This window comes from Hordeum vulgare, chromosome 5H (assembly GCF_904849725.1).
Source record: "Hordeum vulgare subsp. vulgare chromosome 5H, MorexV3_pseudomolecules_assembly, whole genome shotgun sequence".
Lineage (NCBI taxonomy): Eukaryota > Viridiplantae > Streptophyta > Magnoliopsida > Poales > Poaceae > Hordeum > Hordeum vulgare.
In genome coordinates, this window is record NC_058522.1 from 406,719,594 (window position 1) to 406,739,363 (window position 19,770).

Sequence of the window (19,770 nt, forward strand, 5' to 3'; positions counted from 1 at the left end):
AGATGATCAAAGATTTTGGGTTTGTACAAGGTTTATGAGAAACTTGTATTTACAAAGAAGTGAAGTATATGTGGTTGACATATTGTTGATCAGAAGTAATGTAGAATTTCTGTGAAGCATAAAAGGTTGTTTGAAAGGAGTTTTTCAAAGGAATACCTGGATTGAGCTACTTGAACGTTGAGCATCAAGATCTATGGAGATAGATCAAAACGCTTAATAGAAGTTCCAACAAGATGCATGCCTTGACAAGTTTTTGAAGGAATTCGAAATAGATCAGCAAAGAAGGAGTTCTTGACTGTGTTGTAAGGTGTGAATTTGAGTAAGACTCAAAACCCGACCACGGCAGAATAAAGAGAATAGACGAAGGTCGTATTCTATGCCTTAGCCGTAGACTCTAAAGTATGCCATGCTGAGTACCGCACCTGATGTGTGCCTTGCAGCAAGTCTGTTAAGAGGTACACAGAGTGATCCAGGATTGAATCACTGATCAGCGGTCAAAGTTATCCTTAGTAACTAAATAGACTAAGGAATTTTTCTCGATTATGGAGGTGGTTAAAGAGTTCGTCGTAAAGGGTTATGTCGATGCAAGCTTTGGCACTAATCCGAATAACAATGACTAGTGAAACGGATTCGTATAGTAGAGTAGATATTTGGAGCATTTCCGAATAGCACGTAGTAGCAACATCTATAAGATGACATAAAGATTTGTAAAGAACGCACGGATCTGAAAGTTTCAGAACTGTTGACTAAAACCTCTCTCACGAGGAAGACGTGATGAGACCCCAGAACTATATGGGTGTTGGATTCGTTGAAATCACATTGTGATGTGAACTAGATTATTGACTCTAGTGCAAGTGGGAGACTGTTGGAAATATGCCCTAGAGGCAATAATAATTAGTTATTATTATATTTATTTGTTCATGATAATCGTTTATTATCCATGCTATAATTGTATTGATTGGAAACACAATACTTGTATGGATACATAGACAAAACAATGTCCCTAGTAAGCCTCTAGTTGACTAGCTCGTTGATCAAAGATGGTCAAGGTTTCCTGGCCATAGGCAAGTGTTGTTACTTGATAACGGGATCACATCATTAGGAGAATCATGTGATGGACTAGACCCAAACTAATAGACGTAGCATGTTGATCGTGTCATTTTGTTGCTACTGTTTTCTACGTGTCAAGTATTTGTTCCTATGACCATGAGATCATATAACTCACTGACACCGGAGGAATGCTTTGTGTGTATCAAATGTCGCAACATAACTGGGTGACTATAAAGATGCTCTACAGGTATCTCCGAAGGTGTTCGTTGAGTTAGTATGGATCGAGAGTGGGATTTGTCACTCCGTGTGACGGAGAGGTATCTTGGGGCCCACTCGGTAATACAACATCACACACAAGCCTTGCAAGCAATGTAACTTAGTGTAAGTTGCGGGATCTTGTATTACGAAACGAGTAAAGAGACTTGCCAGTAAACGAGATTGAAATAGGTATGCGGATACTGACGATTGAATCTCGGGCAAGTAACATACCGAAGGACAAAGGGAATGACATACGGGATTATATGAATCCCTGGCACTGAGGTTCAAACGATAAGATCTTCGTAGAATATGTGGGATCCAATATGGGCATCCAGGTCCCGCTATTGGATATTGACCGAGGAGTCACTCGGGTCATGTCTACATAGTTCTCGAACCCGCAGGGTGTGCACACTTAAGGTTCGACGTTGTTTTATGCGTATTTGAGTTATATGGTTGGTTACTGACTGTTGTTCGGAGTCCCGGATGGGATCACGAACGTCACGAGGGTTTCCGGAATGGTCCGTAGACGAAGATTGATATATAGGATGACCTCATTTGGTTACCGGAAAGTTTTCGGGCATTACCGGAAAAGTTTCGGGCTCATTGGTAGTGTACCGGGAGTGCCGAGAGGGGTGCCCGGGACCATCGAGAGGGGTGTCACGCCCCAAGGGGTCTCATGGGCTATGGGAAGAGATAAACCAGCCCCTAGTGGGCTGGAATAAGTTCCCACTAAGGCCCATAAGGTTTGAGAAGGAAAAAACACAAGGTGGAAAGAGTTTCCAAGTGGGAAGGTGGAATCCTACTCCAAGTAGGATTGGAGTAGGACTCCTCCACCTCCAATTTCGGTCAAACCTTTAGGTTTTGAGGCTGCCTCCTCCACTCCCTCCCTCCTATATATAGTGGGGTTTTAGGGCTGATTTGAGACAACTTTTGCCACGGCAGCCCGACCACATACCTCCACGGTTTTTCCTCTAGATCGCGTTTTTGCGGAGCTCGGGCGGAGCCCTGCTGAGATTAGATCACCACCAACCTCCGGAGCGCCGTCACGCTGCCGGAGAACTCGTCTAACTCTCTGTCTCTCTTGCTGGATCAAGAAGGCCGAGATCATCGTCGAGCTGTACGTGTGCTGAACGCGGAGGTGCCGTCCGTTCGGCACTAGATCGGAGCGGATCGTGGGACGGATCGCGTGACGGTTCGTGGGACGGTTCGCGGGGTGGATCGAGGGACGTGAGGACGTTCCACTACATCAACCGCGTTTCTTAACGCTTCTGCTATGCGATCTAGAAGGGTACGTAGATCGGAAATCCCCTCTCCTAGATGGACATCACCATGATAGGTCTTCGTGCGCGTAGGAAATTTTTTGTTTCCCATGCGACGTTCCCCAACAAAAACCCCCATCTTTTTACCCTTGATGGCAACTACTTGATGTGTGCCTTGCTGCCCCTACTGTCACTGGGAAAGGTCACCACATGGTAGAACCCAAAACCAAGCACTTCTCTCATTGCAAGAATCATAGATCTAGTTAGCCAAACAAAACCCAAGACTCGGAGAGACTTACAAGGATATCAAATCATGCATATAAGAAATCAGCAAAGACTCAAATATATATCATAGATAATCTGATCACAAATCCACAATTCATCGGATCTCGACAAACACACCGCCAAAGAAGATTACATCAGATAGATCTCCATGAAGATCATGGAGAACTTTGTATTGAAGATCCAAGAGAGAGAAGAAGCCATCTAGCTACTAACTACGGACCCGTAGGTCTGAAGTGAACTACTCATGAGTCAATGGAGGGGCGATGATGATGAAGAAGAAGCCCTCCAACTCCAAAGTCCCCTCCGGTAGGGCGCCGAGAAGGGTCTCCAGATGAGATCTCGCGGAAACAGAAGCTTGCGGCGGCGAAAAAGTATTTTCGAGGCTCCCCTGATTTTTTGCTGAATATTTGGGAATATATAGACCAAGGATCTAGGTCAGGGGGCGTCCAGGGAGGCCACAAGCCCTGACACCGCTGCCTCCCCCTGGTGGCGGAGTGGGAGCTTGTGGGCACCCTGGAGCCCACCTGGCTTGGCCCAGAGGCCCCCTGATCTTCTTCCGTTTGGGAAAAAATCATTTCGGGGTTTTTATTCCGTTTGGACTCCGTTCCAAAATCATATCTGAAAAGAGTCAAAAACACAGAAAAAACAGGAACTGGCACTTGGCACTGAATTAATAAGTTAGTCCCAAAAAAGATATAAAAGGTACATAAAACATCCAAAGAAGACAAGATAATAGCATGAAACCATCAAAAATTATAGATACGTTTGAGACGTATCACTCCTTCATTTCCTGCCCAAAGGGAATGACCAAGTACACTTTCCCAAGGCCCAAGTCTTCTGGCCGGCTAGGCTGCGCCTGCCGGCTGGAGGAGGAGGCGGCCAACTCTCTAGCCGGCCAGGCAACCCCTACCGGCTAGAGGAGAGACGGCTACCTCTTCCTGGCCGTCTTGGCCAAGCCAGCCGGCTAAGAACGAGGCGGCCGTGCCCAAGCCGGCTGGCCAAGCAGGCTAGCCGGCCGGGAATCTCAAGTCACATCAGATCGTAGGTCATGACGAGACCTTACGATTAAAGGTGGCTACGCGTCAGCAAAGGTACTGGATCGGAGTGCCCGGCAAGTACAAGTGTCGGCGGCCACGCCGCTGACCTACCCCGGCTCTGATCCATCACCTAGCATAGTGTCGGACCGTCAAACTCCCACTCCATTACTGCACTCGGCGTGGGGAAGAGTGGAGGCGGTCGTACTATCTGCCCATGACGAATCTCGCTGGATGATGCTTGATGTACAGCGCGTGCTCGGTGTCAACCTTACGCGAGAGGTTCATTGGCCAGCCGGCGGGTCCCACCGCCAAACGAGACCATGCAGCCGGTGGGCCCCTCAAGCGACAAGACAAGACCCTCGTGGGCCCCCTGGCCAGCCGGCGAGGCTGCTAGCCGGGTCCCACTCTTGTACCCTTTATCCATATTGTAGGCCGGTGGGTTCGTCTATAAAACCCCCCGGTCACCCTCCATGCAGAGGGTCGGTCGAACAACACTTCACACCCACCAACCACATAGAGAGAGGCAGAGACGAGCCGGCTGCTCCCCTCTTCCTCCTCCTCAACACAGCTCGAGGAGCAACCTTGTAATCCATCCATATAGATCATACACTCCGATAGGACTAGGGGTCTTATCTGTACGGAGAGCCCTGAACCTGGGTACATCGTGCGTTCCATGCTTGTATCAACCTCGTCCCGAACGCCCTCCGTTGCCCCTTCGGTTCTCACCGACTTTAGCCTACCTATGGCATATGTTGTGAGTATTCACCGACATCCAGCGTGGAGGATGCGAGGCGCACGATCCAATGAATCCCATGGCCCGCGCGCGTCCGGCGCGAGTTTCGGCCAGCACCGTGGCGATAAACGTTTACCTAGTTTTATGCAAGAATGGGTGCCTTAAGTGAAAGGGTCATTTTGGGGAAACGTGGGTGATTCTTCCGATGGTCAGTGATGACCACATACCCCGCTCCCCCCCGCTAGGGTTCCTTACAGCCCCTTCCTGCCGTTGCCGGCGCCCTAGGGGCCTTCCTCCGCCGCAGGCCGCCATTCGAGCCCGTCTGACCCTGCCCCCTCCTCCCCCTCCCGGATCCGCCCTTGCGTCGCCACCCCGAGGAGGTGGATGGGGCGGCGCACGTGCCCCTTTCCCTTTGCAAAGCTCCTCCCTCTTCTACGCCCTCCTTCCTCCCTCCCCCCCTCCCCCGGTCGCCATCGGCGGGATGGTGATGGCGGTGGCCGGACCTCCTATCCCCGTGCGTGACTCCCCTGCCCGGGGCATGGGTCGACGGCGGTGCTTCTTGGCTTGGCAGCGGCCCGGTGAACCGGCAGCGAGCGTTGTGGGGGTGCTGCTCCTTGGTGGCGGGGCAGCATGGGGTCGCCAGGTGCACACTCCTAGCCCAAATCTGGCGCCTGCGGGGGGCATCTAGGTCCTAGCGGGCCGGCCACTAGCGCGGCTTCAACGTCTTCTGCGTAGTGAGGAGGAGGAGCAACTTGGACGGGCATGGCGACGTCGACGGCGTGCCTTCTGCAGCGCAGCAATAGGAGCTTTGCGGGCATCTAAAGTCCCAGCCGGGCCTATGGGCCCACAGGCCTGGTATGCTCCTGTTGTCGCCTCCGATCGGTTACCATCATTGATGGTGGAGGTTGGGCTCTCCCGCGTGCCAACGGTGCTGCTGTCCCTAGTCTCGGCTTCTCTTTTTCGTTGGGCAGGCCCCCTTCGCGGTGCCGTGGTGAGGCGGTGTGGAAGCTTCAAGATCGTGTTGGCGCGGGTGGTGGACTGTTTGGTGACATGCTTCGGAGCGCCCGAAGTGAAGGTTGGGATCGGGAGAAATCCCTATCGGCCTTGCCGACAACGACGTGGTGGTGCCTGTGGGTGTCGTCGGACCTTCCTCGGGGCTACCATTCTACCTCCTCGCCATGTACCGAGGAAAACCCTTGACAGTAGCATCTTCATCGTCACGTCCCTTCTTAAAGGTGTTGACTAGTATCGACGCTTCGGAGTCTAGAAGCTTGGTGGAAGATACCAGATGGACGCAGCGGTCGCAATGATCCATCCATTTTATTGATCCACATTTGTCGGTTTTTTTTTCTTTCATTTTTTAGACATGGTCATACTATTTTCGTCCGAGCATCGATCATTGGTTGTAACCATGATGATTGCTTTGTAATACAAATAGGGGAAACCCTTATTTCGTAATCTAGTGATGGATTTGTAGGTTCAAGAGTTGAGGCCGAAATGGTTCTCAGTCGATCATGTGGTTCATCGGCATTTGTCGCCGCCCGTGCGGCATTTACTTGTTCGGCCCTCGCCATCGGCACTCAGAGATATCCTCGATTGTCAGGCAGGTTGGACCACCGTTCAGCAGCGGCAGTCATCGGCTCCGTCTTTGTCCGCGGCCGCATCCGGGCTGTGTGCTATCGGTTCAACGATCACCAGCAGCAAGATCGTCTAAGGTTCTGTCTGGATTACCGTTTTGACACAAATACCTCTGTCGAAAAAATACAGACCTCTCCTCGTCGTTTTTTTTTTCCGGCTGGAAATCTGCTAGCAACCGGTAAGATACGCCTGGAAAATTAATACGACTGTATTTGATTACACTGCTACCAAGCACGGCCTAACTGGTTGTAAGTCCTTTGGAGCAAATAACACCCTCACAACGAACTGGCCATGCTCTAGGGCGGAGTCGTCTGGAGAACCAACAGCTCCAGCCACCCCATCTTGGAAAGTCCACTGGAACACCATCTTCTCCACTTGTAAGCGAACATCCAATTTTTCCTTCCCCCTCACAGCGACGACATGCTGGTTTAGGCTCCCGTCCCCGACGAATTTGTCGCCGAACAGCGCAATCTCGTGATCAAAGCCACTGCTGAAAGCGGTAAATCTCAGACGATGCGGATGGTCAACCTTTGCAAAGATTTGTATCACGGCCTCGACACTCAACGAGAGGAACATGAAGTCCATCTCCAAGCTGCAACTGTTACCAGGAATCCGTCCTGTTAGCATCACGTTAAAATGTGACTGGAAATAAACCTCAGCATATGCCGAGAGCAACTGTTCGTCAGGCAATCCATCTCCCTCCTTCACCCAAAGATCAACTTCCAGTAATGCCTGATCCGGTGCATACATCCCTCGACAAGGGCTACAAAGAGGTAAGGTGAAAAAATCCTGCAATTTTGACAAGTCGTCAGAACTAGTCAAATTAATCCAATTGCAAGTAAATTAGTACTGTATGTACGAACAGAATAAAGTCTTAGGATATGCATCCTCATGTTTAAATTCCTTCAGTGACTGTTTCTGAATACAGACATATATTTTCAACATTTATTAAAAAATTAAGCATTTGCATTAGACATCGATGACGGAGAGATTGGCAGCAAGGATGGAGGAAAAATGATTTCCTGTGTGTGCACTGCATGAGCAGGGTTGGCATGACGATCATCGGGAAGTGTGCTAAACGATGTAGCGGTCATAATAAAAACTATGAAACTATAACGAAAGATGGCCATGGTTTTTAACACACCCATTTCCAGGGGGTTGTTGATACTTAGTATCAGTGTCTAACAAATGCCAGTTGATGGCTCCTAACAGAGTAGTTTGTTGGTGATTTTTTTTAACAAAAAGAATAGCCTGTTGGATGTCAATGTAAGACTACAGTTGTTAGCCAGCCCAGTTTAAGTGTTATATACGTAGGGGTGTCCGGTTCTGAAGGGATCAATGCACCTGGAAATTTCACCCAAATTCTACAAAAAATACCATAAGCGGAAAAGAAGAAAATGCTACTCCCTGCGTTCACAAATAATCAAATATTAAGATGATCTAACATTTTGTGAATAGGATGAACATAGACATGTTTTAGTGTGTTTATTCACTCATTTCAGTCGGTATGCATGTACTCCATATTGAAATATTCAAAACATCTTACGTTTGTGTATGGAGGGAGTACAACCCAAAGGAGTCTGGTTATGGCGCATGTTGATGCCCAATGACCATTTAATTAAGCCCATATGTGTAAATTAACAGCACGGTAGCCTATTTGAAAAAACTTGAAAAGTCCAGTGATCCAAGCTTATTTACTCTTCACATGCATTATCTCTTATTCCCAAAAGATTAGAGCCAGATAGGAACCCCATGATCATCTCCCCACACATCCAGTTTGTCTTTCTTAATGCCTATGTATATATAATCAAAATATGCCTTCCGAAAAAGAAAGTGGAAGAGTGTAAATGTGATGACCAGATTTGTATTTTTCTTACGTAACCATATAATATTTCAGTAATCTGATGGCATGTGGATGTATAGAATGCTTAACAACATGTATCTTATAATGTGTTGACCCTTGAAAATGAAAGACTACATGCATCTAAGCAGAGATAATTTTAAAACACAGCTAAAGAGCTTATTGATACCCTTACCAATTGACATAAATCTGTTAGCTTGTTTAAAAAAACTGTTATAGCTGTACATCACTGTTCAGGAAAAAACCATTCTGAAAACAAAACAGGCCTTAATTACCTGCTCCACTGTGACAGCATCATCTCTGCGACGGTTAAAGACATGATTCCGCCGTGGTTCCAGAACATCTCTAACAGCGATAATCCCGTAAACACTAATGGGATAGGATTCATAGCTTGCCAAGCGCAAAGAGAAGACCTGTAGCATGGTTCTTGGATTGCCATACCCAAGAATTGATGCAGCTGCAAATATAGAGGACAAAAAGGTAAAGTGCTAAGTAAAAACAAAAACAGAGCAACTACAGATTACTACGAAGGAAAAGAGGCCCTTACTCGTGGAAGTGTCATGGGTCATGTATTCACGGTGGTAGCAGTAGATGCTGTTTTGAGTGCATAGACTTGTTACCACAGGGAGTACTTTCAGAGGAAAAGAAGGAAGACGAGCATTCTTATCACCCCGGGCTAGAATCTCCTCACGCAGGTTCAAGCAGTCATTAAACGCTTTGATGAAACTGCCACACCATCTGGCCACTACTTCATCCGCTTCTTCGTTGGAGTAGTTTTTCCCTGAAGAACCAATGCAGTATCGATCGTCAGTTAATCATTTTCAGCTATTTTGATAGTAGAAAATCTTTTTTTTATGGAGGACCAATTAGCAACCTGGGCAATTTGTCTCGCTGTCCTTGTCAATCACTTGGGCATAGTATTCATCCCTAACCTCCTCCTCATCACTGTTCTCGTCTACCATCTGGGCACCATATTCATCGATATCATCCTCGTCATCGCTGCCATCCTTGTCATCGCTGCCATCCTCCATCACTTGGGCGTGAGACTGGTCGTCGATGTCCACCTTTGTGCTCACGACCTCATGAGCGCGGGAGGAAAACCGATCTGATTCTGCGCAATTGAAGCAAACAGTTGATCAATGGTGTCTTGTTGAGTCGGCGCAAGGATGTGCGAAGATCAATGGGGGGCACAGAGCAGAGGTGCACAGTCAGATGGACGCACCTGCGGACACGAGCGCCTGGTCATCACGGGGTTCCGTGTTCTGGGCCGACGGGCCGCCTAGGGCGGACGGCTGATCCGTGCAAATGCTGGGGTGGCCGCCGCCGTGAACAGAAAGGCCGGGGACCTCGATTTCCTCTGATCCACGCCGGAGCTGCTCTTCCGTTGAAGGAGGCGCCATCGCCACGCGAGGGTTTTCTTCAAGACGGCGGCGCTTTGTGGTTGGGTCAGAGCTAGGGGTGGGGAATGAGGAAATACCCTTTGGTTTCGGGTGTATCTGGGAACAATAATTAATAATTAAAAAAGTTTGGAAGTTTTTATACTAATAAACTTGATTTTTTTCACTATATAAATAATTACAAATAGAAAACCAGCATTGACTTTAGAAAAAAATACTCCCTCAATCTATATATACAGGGCCTAATACATTTTTCGAGGCTAACTTTGACCACATGTTAGAGCAAATAATATATGACATGCAAGTTACACAAAGCATACCGTCAAATTCGTACCTGAAAGGAGCTTCCAATGATATAATTTTTATGTTATACATCTCATATAATATTAATCTTATCAATAGTCAAACACAGTCTTAGAAAATGCATTAGGTCCTATATATATATGGATGGAGGGAGTATTTGTTATTATAGGTCACTATTCGCACTATTTTAATTTTCTTTGTATTTTTTGAAAAGAAGACAATGAGTCGTGGATATTTTTACCAGTACAATGAAACGTCAAGTTTACTTCAAATATATTTTTCAGAATTTATTGACATTTTATTAACTAATTATTTGTTTCTACATAGGGTGTATATAAACTCATAGACCAAAAGTTCATGTCCTTGGAAATGAGGATTCGATTCCTTCAATTTGAAGGGTGTGTGTTGGATTTTTCTATGCTAATATAGCGTGACGTCCAATCATGGAGGCACTCCAAGGAGCGAAGTCTTATTTAAACCTCGAGATTGTAGAGCTTGTTAGAAATAAATCTTCACTTCCAAATCCCTGAAGTATGTACTAGGTCATCTATATTCTCGATCATTATCAACCTTGAATCTATCCTAGATCTCTTTGTAAGTACAATCCCGACGGGGATCACTCATTTCAACTTCATCTTCATCATATATCCCCCCTCTCTTCCTCTCTATGAGCCCATGTGAACTGGGTGACAGTGTCCTTGACTAGGGTGCTAGCCACGTCAGCCTGCCAATTATGAGTCGGGTTGAGGATGCCTAGACAACTGAAGAATGAGCCATCTCTATCATGGTCCCCGACGTACTCAAGATGAAATCCTCCGAAGACTTGGCGCACACTTCAAGACATGTTTAAATCATCTACAAACTTATCCATAGATGTAACCGGCGATCTTGTAACCCTATGTACCCCCGATCCCTATATAAGCCATATGGTAGGTTAAGTTAGATTCATACATATGATCTTGAGGTGGATGGCCTTGTACTCTATACTCCAATACAAGTAGGACGTAGGGTTTTGCCTCTTCGAGAGGGACCAAACATGGGTAAATATTGCGTCTCTCGTTCGTAATGTTACCATCAAGCTCAGATCATCAGGTCGGAACCCCCTACCAAAGATCTACCAGATTTAGCTCTATCACTACTCACTAGGCAGCAAGGCAGCATGGTTCTTATGCGAAGAATTTAAGTGTGTTGCTAGCCAGTAAGCATATGTAGTTGATTTTTCTCGAGTGCCCAAATACCATCACGACGAACTCGTCAACCTCGACCATATTTGTGACACCTTGGGTAGTGACGCATGTCAGACAGGTTGCCAGCTCATCGCATGATGGTGAGTTTGGGCATCAGCAGGTGGATCCCCATGGCCATGAGAGGACGACGTGTAGTGCCTATCATGGAGAACATGGGTGACTGGTGCAGAGGGTAGGTTGCCCATGGCAACATGACACAGGATGCAACAATGATTGTCGTGTGCCCGTTGATTGACCTGATGATTGCAGGTGTAGGGTTATGCAACAAAAAACAAAAAAATCATGTCCTACGCACCAGCCCAGGACCACTATAAAGATGCTCATAAGGTTTGATGTCATTATTACCAACTCGTAGCAGAGCAGAAAGAGTGCTCGTGAAGATTGTTGGTGTAGATTCCCGCAGCTAGGAATTTACAACCTCCCAACCACGAGGATTTTCTCCCTCAAACAGTCCTCCAGACAGGCCCTCCAAACAATTTTTGGTTTTTCCGAAACACTTTTGGTTTTCTCTCCAAAACATTTACAGTGTGTCCGAAACTTTTTCGGTGACTTTCTATTAAACTCCTTTCCTAGTACTTTCGGATAGATGACCATTAGGTGTGTAGGCTTGTAAGTTCAGTGAAATATAGACATGATAGGAACACTTTCCGATCAATGATCAATGACGGAACCATTGTTGCAAATATGCCCTAGAGGCAATGATAAATAGTTATTATTACATTTCCCGTTTAAAGATAATCGTTTATTATCCATGCTATAATTGTATTGAATGAAAACATAGATACATGTGTGGATACATAGACAAAACAATGTCCCTAGCAAGCCTCTAGTTGGCTAACTAGTTGATCAATGATAGTCAAGGTTTTCTGACTATATGCAAGTGTTGTCACTTGATAACTGGATCACATCATTAGGAGAATCATGTGATGGACTAGACCCAAACTATGAACGTAGCATATTGATCGTGTCGTTTTATTGCTATTGTTTTCTGCGTGTCAAGTATTTGTTCCTATGACCATGAGATCATATAACTCACTGGCACCGGAGGAATACCTTGTGTGCGTAAAACGTCTCAACGTAACTGGGTGACTATAAAGGTGTTCTACAGGTATCTCCAAAGGTGTCCGTTGAGTTAGTATGGATCAAGACTGGGATTTGTCACTCCGTGTGACGGAGAGGTATCTCGGGCTCACTCGGTAATACAACATCACACACAAGCCTTGCAAGCAATGTGACTAAGTGTAAGTCACGGGATCTTGTATTACGGAACGAGTAAACAGACTTGTCAGTAACGAGATTGAAATAGGTATGCGGATACCGACGATCGAATCTCGGATAAGTAACATACCGAAGGACAAAGGGAATGACATACAGGATTATATGAATCCTTGACACTGAGGTTCAACCGATAAGATCTTCGGAGAATATGTAGGATCCAATATGGGCATCCAGGTCCCGCTATTGGATATTGACCGAGGAGTAACTCGGGTCATGTCTACATAGTTCTCGAACCCGCAGGGTCTGCACACTTAAGGTTTGAGGATGTTTTAGTATAGTTGAGTTATATGTGTGGTTACCGAATGTTGTTCGGAGTCCCGGATGAGATCACGGACGTCACGAGGGTTTCCGAAATGGTCCAGAAACGAAGATTGATATATAGGATGGTTTCATTTGGTCACCGGGAAATTTTGGGCATTTCCGGCAGTGTACCGGGAGTGACGAATGTGTTTCGGGTGTTCACCGGGAGGGGCCCACCCACCCGGGAGTGAGCCCAAGGCCCTAGGGTGGCGCCACAAGTCCTTAGTGGGCTGCTGGAGTCATCCCAAGGAGTCCATGGCGCCACATAAAGGAAATACCAAAAGAAAAGAAAAAGAAAAAGGAAAGAGGGAGGTGGGAAGGAAGAGGAGGACTCCTCCTTCCAAACCGAATTGGAGGAGGAGTCCTCCTCCTCCCTGACGGCTGGCGCACCCTTGAGGCCTTGTGCCTCAAGGCTAGCCCCTCCCCTCCCTCCTATATATAGTGGTGGTTTAGGGCTTTTTGAGACACAACTTTGCCACGTGCAACTCTAGCCTATACCACACAGTTTCACCTCTAGATCGGATCTCTATGGAGCTCGGGCGGAGCCCTGTAGGAGTAGATCATCACCACCACCAGAGCGCCATCACGCTGCTGGAGAAGTCATCTACTTCTCCGTCTTGCTTGCTGGATCAAGAAGGCCGAAATCAACGTCGAGTTGTACATGTGCTGAACGCGGAGGTGCCGTCCGTTCGGCGCTAGATCGGAACGGATCGTGGGACGGATCACCGGACGGTTCGTGGGATGGTTCGAGGGACGTGAAGACGTTCCACTACATCAACGGCGTTTCTTAACGCTTCCTGCTGTGTGATCTACAAGGGTACGTAGATCCAATCTCCACTCGTAGATGGACATCACCATGATAGGTCTTCGTGTTCGTAGGAAATTTTTTGTTTCCCATGCAACGTTCCCCAACAGTGGCATCATGATCTAGGTTCATGCGTAGATGTTATCTCGAGTAGAACACAAAAGGTTTTGTGGACGGTGATGTTCGATTTGCTGCCCCACTTAGTCTTTTCTCGATTCGGCGGTATTGTTGGATTGAAGTGGCCCAGACCGACATAACTCGTACGCTTACGGGAGACTGGTTTCATCAATTGACATGCAACCTCGTTGCATAAAGATGACTGGCGGGTCTCGGTTTCTCCAACTTTAGTTGAATTGCTTTTTGACCGAAGCGGTCCTTGGAGAGGTTAAATAGAAATTTGCACATCTCCGTTGTGCTTTTTGCGTAAGTAAGATGCGATCATACTAGATACCCATAGCAGCCACGTAAAACATGCAACAATAAATTAGAGGACGTCTAACTTGTTTTTGTAGGGTATGCTTGTGATATGATATGGCCAATGACGTGATGTGATATATTGGATGTATGAGATGATCATGTTCTAATAGTTAATATCGACTTGCACGTCGATGCTACGGCAACCGGCAGGAGCCATAGGGTTGTCTTTAAACTAACGTTTGTGTTTGCACATGCGTTTACTATATTGCTAGGTCGTAGCTTTAGTAGTAATAGCATAGATAGCACGACAACCTCGATGGCGACACGTTGATGGGGATCATGGTATGGCGCCGGTGACAAGAAGATCATGCCGGTGCTTTGGTGATGGAGATCAAGAAGCACAAGATGATGGCCATATCATGTCACTTATGAATTGCATGTGATGTTAACCCTTTTATGCACCTTATTTTGCTTAGAACGACGGTGGCATTATAAGGTGATCTCTCACTAAAATTTCAAGATGAAATTGTGTTCTCCCTGACTGTGCACCGTTGCTACAGTTCGTCGTTTCGAGACATCACGTGATGATCGGGTGTGATAGACTCAACGTTCACATACAACGGGTGCAAAACAGTTGCACACGCAGAACACTCGGGGTTAACTTGACGAGCCTAGCATGTGCAGACATGGCCTCGGAACACATGAGACCGAAAGGTCGAGCATGAATCGTATAGTTGATATGATTAGCATAGAGATGCTTACCACTGTAACTATTCTCAACTCACGTGATGATCGGACTTGAGTTAGTGAATTTGGATCATGTACCACTCAAATGACTAGAGAGATGTACTTTTTGAGTGGGAGTTTAGAAAGTAATTTGATTAGTTAAACTCTAATTATCTTGAACATAGTCTAAGTCCACTTTGAAATATTTGTGTTGTAGATCAATGGCTGACGTGACAGTCACCCTGAATTTTAATACGTTCCTAGAGAAAGCTAAGTTGAAAGATGATGGAAGAAACTTTGTAGACTGGGCTTGTAATCTTAAGTTGCTCATGCAAGCTGAGAAGAAGGATTATGTCCTTAATGCTGCGCTAGGAGATGAACCACCCGCTACGGCTGACCAAGATGTTAAGAATGATTGGTTAACACGTAAGGAGGACTACTCAGTAGTTCAATGTGCAGTCTTGTATGGCTTAGAGCCGGGGCTTCAACGTCGCTTTGAGCATCATGGAGCATATGAGATGTTCCAGGAGTTGAAGTTTATCTTTCAGAAGAATGCCCGGATCGAGAGGTATGAGACCTCCGATAAATTCTATGCTTGCAAGATGGAGGAGAATTCGTCTGTCAGTGAACATGTGCTCAAAATGTCTGGGTACTCAAACCGTCTAGCTGAGCTGGGGATTGAACTCCCGCAAGGGGCTATCACTGACAGAATTCTTCAATCACTGCGACCAAGCTACAAGAGCTTTGTGTTGAACTATAACATGCAAGGGATGAACAAGTCACCCGGCGAGTTATTCGCGATGCTGAAAGTCGCAGAGTCAGAACTCCGGAAAGAGCATCAAGTGTTGATGGTCAATAAAACCACTAGTTTCAAGAGAAACGACAAAGGCAAGAAGGGTAACTCCAAGAAGAGCGGCAAACCTATTGCAAATCCGACGAAGAAACCCAAGGCTGGACCTAAGCCTGAAACAAAGTGTTATTATTGTAAGGGACTGGGTCACTGGAAGCGCAACTGCCCCAAGTATCTGGCTGATAAGAAGGCGGCCAAGGAAAAATCAGGTATATTCAATATAGATGTTATAGATGTGTACTTAACCGGCTCTCGTAGTAGTGCCTGGGTATTCGATACCGGTTCTGTAGCTCATATTTGCAACATGAAACAGGAACTGCGGAATAGACGAAGGCTGGCGAAAGATGAAGTGACGATGCGCGTAGGAAATGGTTCCAAGGTTGATGCAATCGCCGTCGGCACAGTTTCACTTCAGTTACCATCAGGATTAGTTATGAACTTGAATCATTGTTATTTAGTGCCTGCGTTGAGCATGAACATTATATCTGGATCTTGTTTATTGCGAGACGGTTACTCTTTTAAGTCAGAGAATAATGGTTGTCCTATTTCTATGAGTAACATCTTTTATGGTCATGCACCCAATGTGAGAGGATTGTTCATATTGAATCTTGATAGCGATAGACACATACATAACATTGAGACCAAAATAGTTAGAGTTAACAATGATAGCGCCATGTTTTTGTGGCACTGTCGCTTAGGTCATATTGGTGTAAAGCGCATGAAGAAACTCCATTCTGATGGACTTTTGGAGTCACTTGACTTTGATTCACTTGACACATGCGAACCATGCCTCATGGGTAAGATGACTAAGACTCCGTCCTCCGGAACAATGGAGCATGCAAGTGACTTGTTGGAAATCATACATACCGATGTGTGCGGTCCAATGAGTGTGGAGGCGCGCGGCGGATATCGTTATTTTCTCACCTTCACTGACGATTTGAGTAGATATGGTTATGTCTACTTCATGAAGCACAAGTGTGAAACGTTTGAGAAGTTCAAGCAATTTCAGAGTGAAGTTGAAAATCATCGTAACAAGAAGATCAAGTTCCTACGGTCTGATCGTGGGGGTGAATATCATAGTTTCAAGTTTGGTTCTCACTTAAGACAATGTGGAATTGTTTCACAATTGACACCGCCTGAAACACCATAGCGTAATGGTGTGTCCGAACGTCGTAATCGTACTTTGTTAGAAATGGTGCGATCTATGATTTCTCTTACCGATTTGTCGTTATCGTTTTGGGGTTATGCATTAGAGACAGACGCATTCACTTTAAATAGGTGATACGTCTCAAACGTATCTATAATTTTTGATGGTTTCATGCCGTTATCTTGTCATCTTTGGATGTTTCATGTACCTTTTATATCTTTTTTGGGACTAACTTATTAATTCAGTGCCAAGTGTCAGTTCCTGTTTTTCTGTGTTTTTGGCTCTTTTCAGAACTGATTTTGGAACGGAGTCCAAACGGAATAAAATCCCCGAAATAATTTTTTCCCGAACAGAAGAAGATCAGGGGGCTTGAGGGCCAAGCTAGGAGAGCTACAGGGGGCCCACAAGCCCTGTAGCCGCCACCAGGGGGCGGCGGCTAGCAGGCTTGTGGCCTCCCTGGCGCCCCATGACCTAGCTCCTTCGCCTATATATTTCCTAAAATACAGGAAAAAAATCAGGGAATCCACGAAAACACTTTTCTGCCGCCGCAAGCTTCCATTGCCGCGAGATCTCATCTGGAGACCCTTCCCGGCGCCCTGCCGGAGGGGACTTTGGAGTTGGAGGGCTTCTACATCAACATCATCGCCCCTCCAATGACTCGTGAGTAGTTCACTTCAGACCTATCAATACTAGTCTTTTCTGCGCACTTTGTCCTCACTCATGCGCAGCCGGGATGAACTTCCCGGTCAGTCACCCATCCTAGAACTACTCCAAGCCGAGCACGCTTAACCTAAGAGTTCTGTTTGAATGGGCTCCCGGAAAATAAGTAATTACTTATTGATATGAGTAGTCTATCACCAGGCTATCAGATACACCACCACTCAGAGGAACTGACGTCCTCGTCGGGCCACAGGAGCGTTCCCTCTTGGTACAAACGTGTGTGCATCCAGTCCAGTACATGTACCATGCCGTGTGCCACAACAGGTCACAAACGTCATGAACAACATGACCGCACACCTGTCCGTAAATATCCGTGTAACCGGGAGAACCTGGCTCTGATACCAAACTTGTAACGCCCCGGACACACACGCCGGCGGTCGTTACTCCTGCGGGATCTAGACTGGCCTCACATATCAATACTAGTCTTTTCTGCACACTTTGTCCTCACTCATGCGCACCCAGGATGAACTTCCCGGTCGGTCACCCATCCTTACTCCAAGCCGAGCACGCTTAACCTGGGAGTTCTGTTTGAATGGGCTCCCGAAAAAGAAGGAATTCCTTATTGATATGAGTAGTCTATCATCCCTAATAAGCCAGGCTATCACACTACGGGTCCGTAGTTATTAGCTAGATGGCTTCTTCTCTCTCTTGGATCTTCAATACAAAGTTCTCCATGATCTTCATGGAGATCTATCCGATGTAATCCTCTTTGGCGGTGTGTTTGTCGAGATCTGATGAATTGTGGATTTGTGATCAGATTATCTATGATATATATTAGAGTCTTTGCTGATTTCTTATATGCATGATTCGATATCCTTGTAAGTCTCTCCGAGTCTTGGGTTTTGTTTGGCCAACTAGATCTATGATTCTTGCAATGGGAGAAGTGCTTGGTTTTGGGTTCATACCGTGTGGTGACCTTTCCCAGTGACAGTAGGGGCAGCAAGGCACACATCATGTAGTTGCCATCAAGGGTAACAAGATGGGCTTTGTCGTAGATATGAGATTGTCCATCTACATCATGTCATCTTGCTTAAGGCGTTACTCTGTTCTTTTGGACTTAATACACTAGATGCATGCTGGATAGCAGTCGACGTGTGGAGTAATAGTAGTAGATGCAGAAAGTATCGGTCTACTTGTTTTGGACATGATGCCTATAGATATAATCATTGCCATAGATGACGTCACGACTTTGCGAGGTTCTATCAATTGCTCGACAGTAATTTGTTCACCCACCGTCTACTTTCTTTCATGAGAGAAGCCACTAGTGAATACTATGGCCCCCGGGTCTATTCACACCTATCGTTTCCACTTTCGCTTTTACTTTGCTTTGTTACTTTGTTGCTTTCAGTTCTCACTTGGCAAACAATCTATAAGGGATTGACAACCCCTTCATAGCGTTGGGAGCAAGCTTTTTGTGTTTGTGCAGGTACTTGTGATACTCCTTCACTGGATCGATACCTTGGTTCTCAAAACTGAGGGAAATACTTACCACCGCTGCGCTACATCACCCTTTCCGCTTCGAGGGAACACCAATGCAAGGCTCCAAGGCCACAGGGGAATTCTTTGCATATTTGCCTAGGAAGTCCCTAAAGGCTTAGCCATAGCAGAAGGATTCTTAGTGCTGTTGCTGAGGAGAATCAAGACAAGAGTAGTCTCCCGTCAGCACGTGTTTCTGGTGCCGTTGGAAGTTCTTTTGTTGCAGCAGCAGAAGTATTTCTGGCGCCGTTGCCGGGGAAGGAGAGATCTATCCAAATAGGTCTCACAAACTCATCTCTTGCATTTGCTTTTTTTGCCAGTTGCCTCTCGTTTTCCTCTCCCCCACTTCACATTTGCCATTTTCATTTGCCTTTCTCCTTTGTCGTTTTCATTTGCCCGTTTCACTCTCTCTTCCTGCTCGTTTGTGTGTGAGATAGTCCATCAGTGGCTAGACCCACCACTCCAAAAAATACCCCTGAGAATGAAGTTCTCAACTTTAGGCAGAACGAGAAAGAAAATTTAAAGGACGCTTGGTACAAGATTTGCAATGCTCAAAGTAGATCTACTCGTAAGCAATCCACTACCGTTCTTGTTCGCAGTTTTTATGTTGGAATTTCTCCTTGGAATAGGTATATCCTTGATACCATTGTAGGCGGGAATTTTTTGGGGATCCATACTGTTGACTCCTATGGAGCTATCAATAATTTGGTAGGCTCACCCCTGCTCATGGTTAATGGAACTACCTTAACCTTGGAACACGTGATGCAAAGACTTGATGCTATTGAAAACAAAATTGCCACAGTTGAACTTATTGAGGGTTTGGATAGAAAGATCCACAATCAAATTACTCAGTACGGATCCAAAGTGTGAAATTTTTTGAAAATTTTAAGGGTCAAGGAACTTATAGTTAATGATTCTTCGAGAATTGGCAAACTAGAAGATGTCATAACCAACTTGGGTTCCGCTTTTGCCGTTGTGCAAAA

At 46.1% G+C, this 19,770-nt stretch overlaps 1 protein-coding gene across 1 annotated transcript; it reads right to left on the reverse strand.

The window, feature by feature from the left end:
- Positions 1-6,328: 6,328 nt before the first annotated feature.
- LOC123395935 lies at positions 6,329-9,586 on the reverse strand. The gene is made up of 5 exons (XM_045090960.1): positions 9,344-9,586; positions 8,996-9,232; positions 8,669-8,902; positions 8,397-8,578; positions 6,329-7,049 (listed from the first exon to the last, which is right to left on the reverse strand). The coding sequence occupies exons 1-5, from the start codon at positions 9,519-9,521 to the stop codon at positions 6,477-6,479; spliced, it is 1,404 nt and encodes a 467-aa protein (XP_044946895.1). The 5' UTR covers positions 9,522-9,586; the 3' UTR covers positions 6,329-6,476.
- Between the last annotated feature and the right edge of the window lie 10,184 nt (positions 9,587-19,770).

What these genes read in the sequence shown, in the direction of transcription:
- LOC123395935 (XM_045090960.1), bottom strand. Translation starts at nt 9,521, where the DNA reads ATGGCGCCTCCTTCAACGGAAGAGCAGCTCCGGCGTGGATCAGAGGAA. An exon ending in CAGCGAGACAAATTGCCCAG is followed by an intron (nt 8,903 to 8,995) that starts GTTGCTAATTGG and finishes TTGGTTCTTCAG; the next exon opens with GGAAAAACTACTCCAACGAA. An exon ending in GACCCATGACACTTCCACGA is followed by an intron (nt 8,579 to 8,668) that starts GTAAGGGCCTCT and finishes CTATATTTGCAG; the next exon opens with CTGCATCAATTCTTGGGTAT.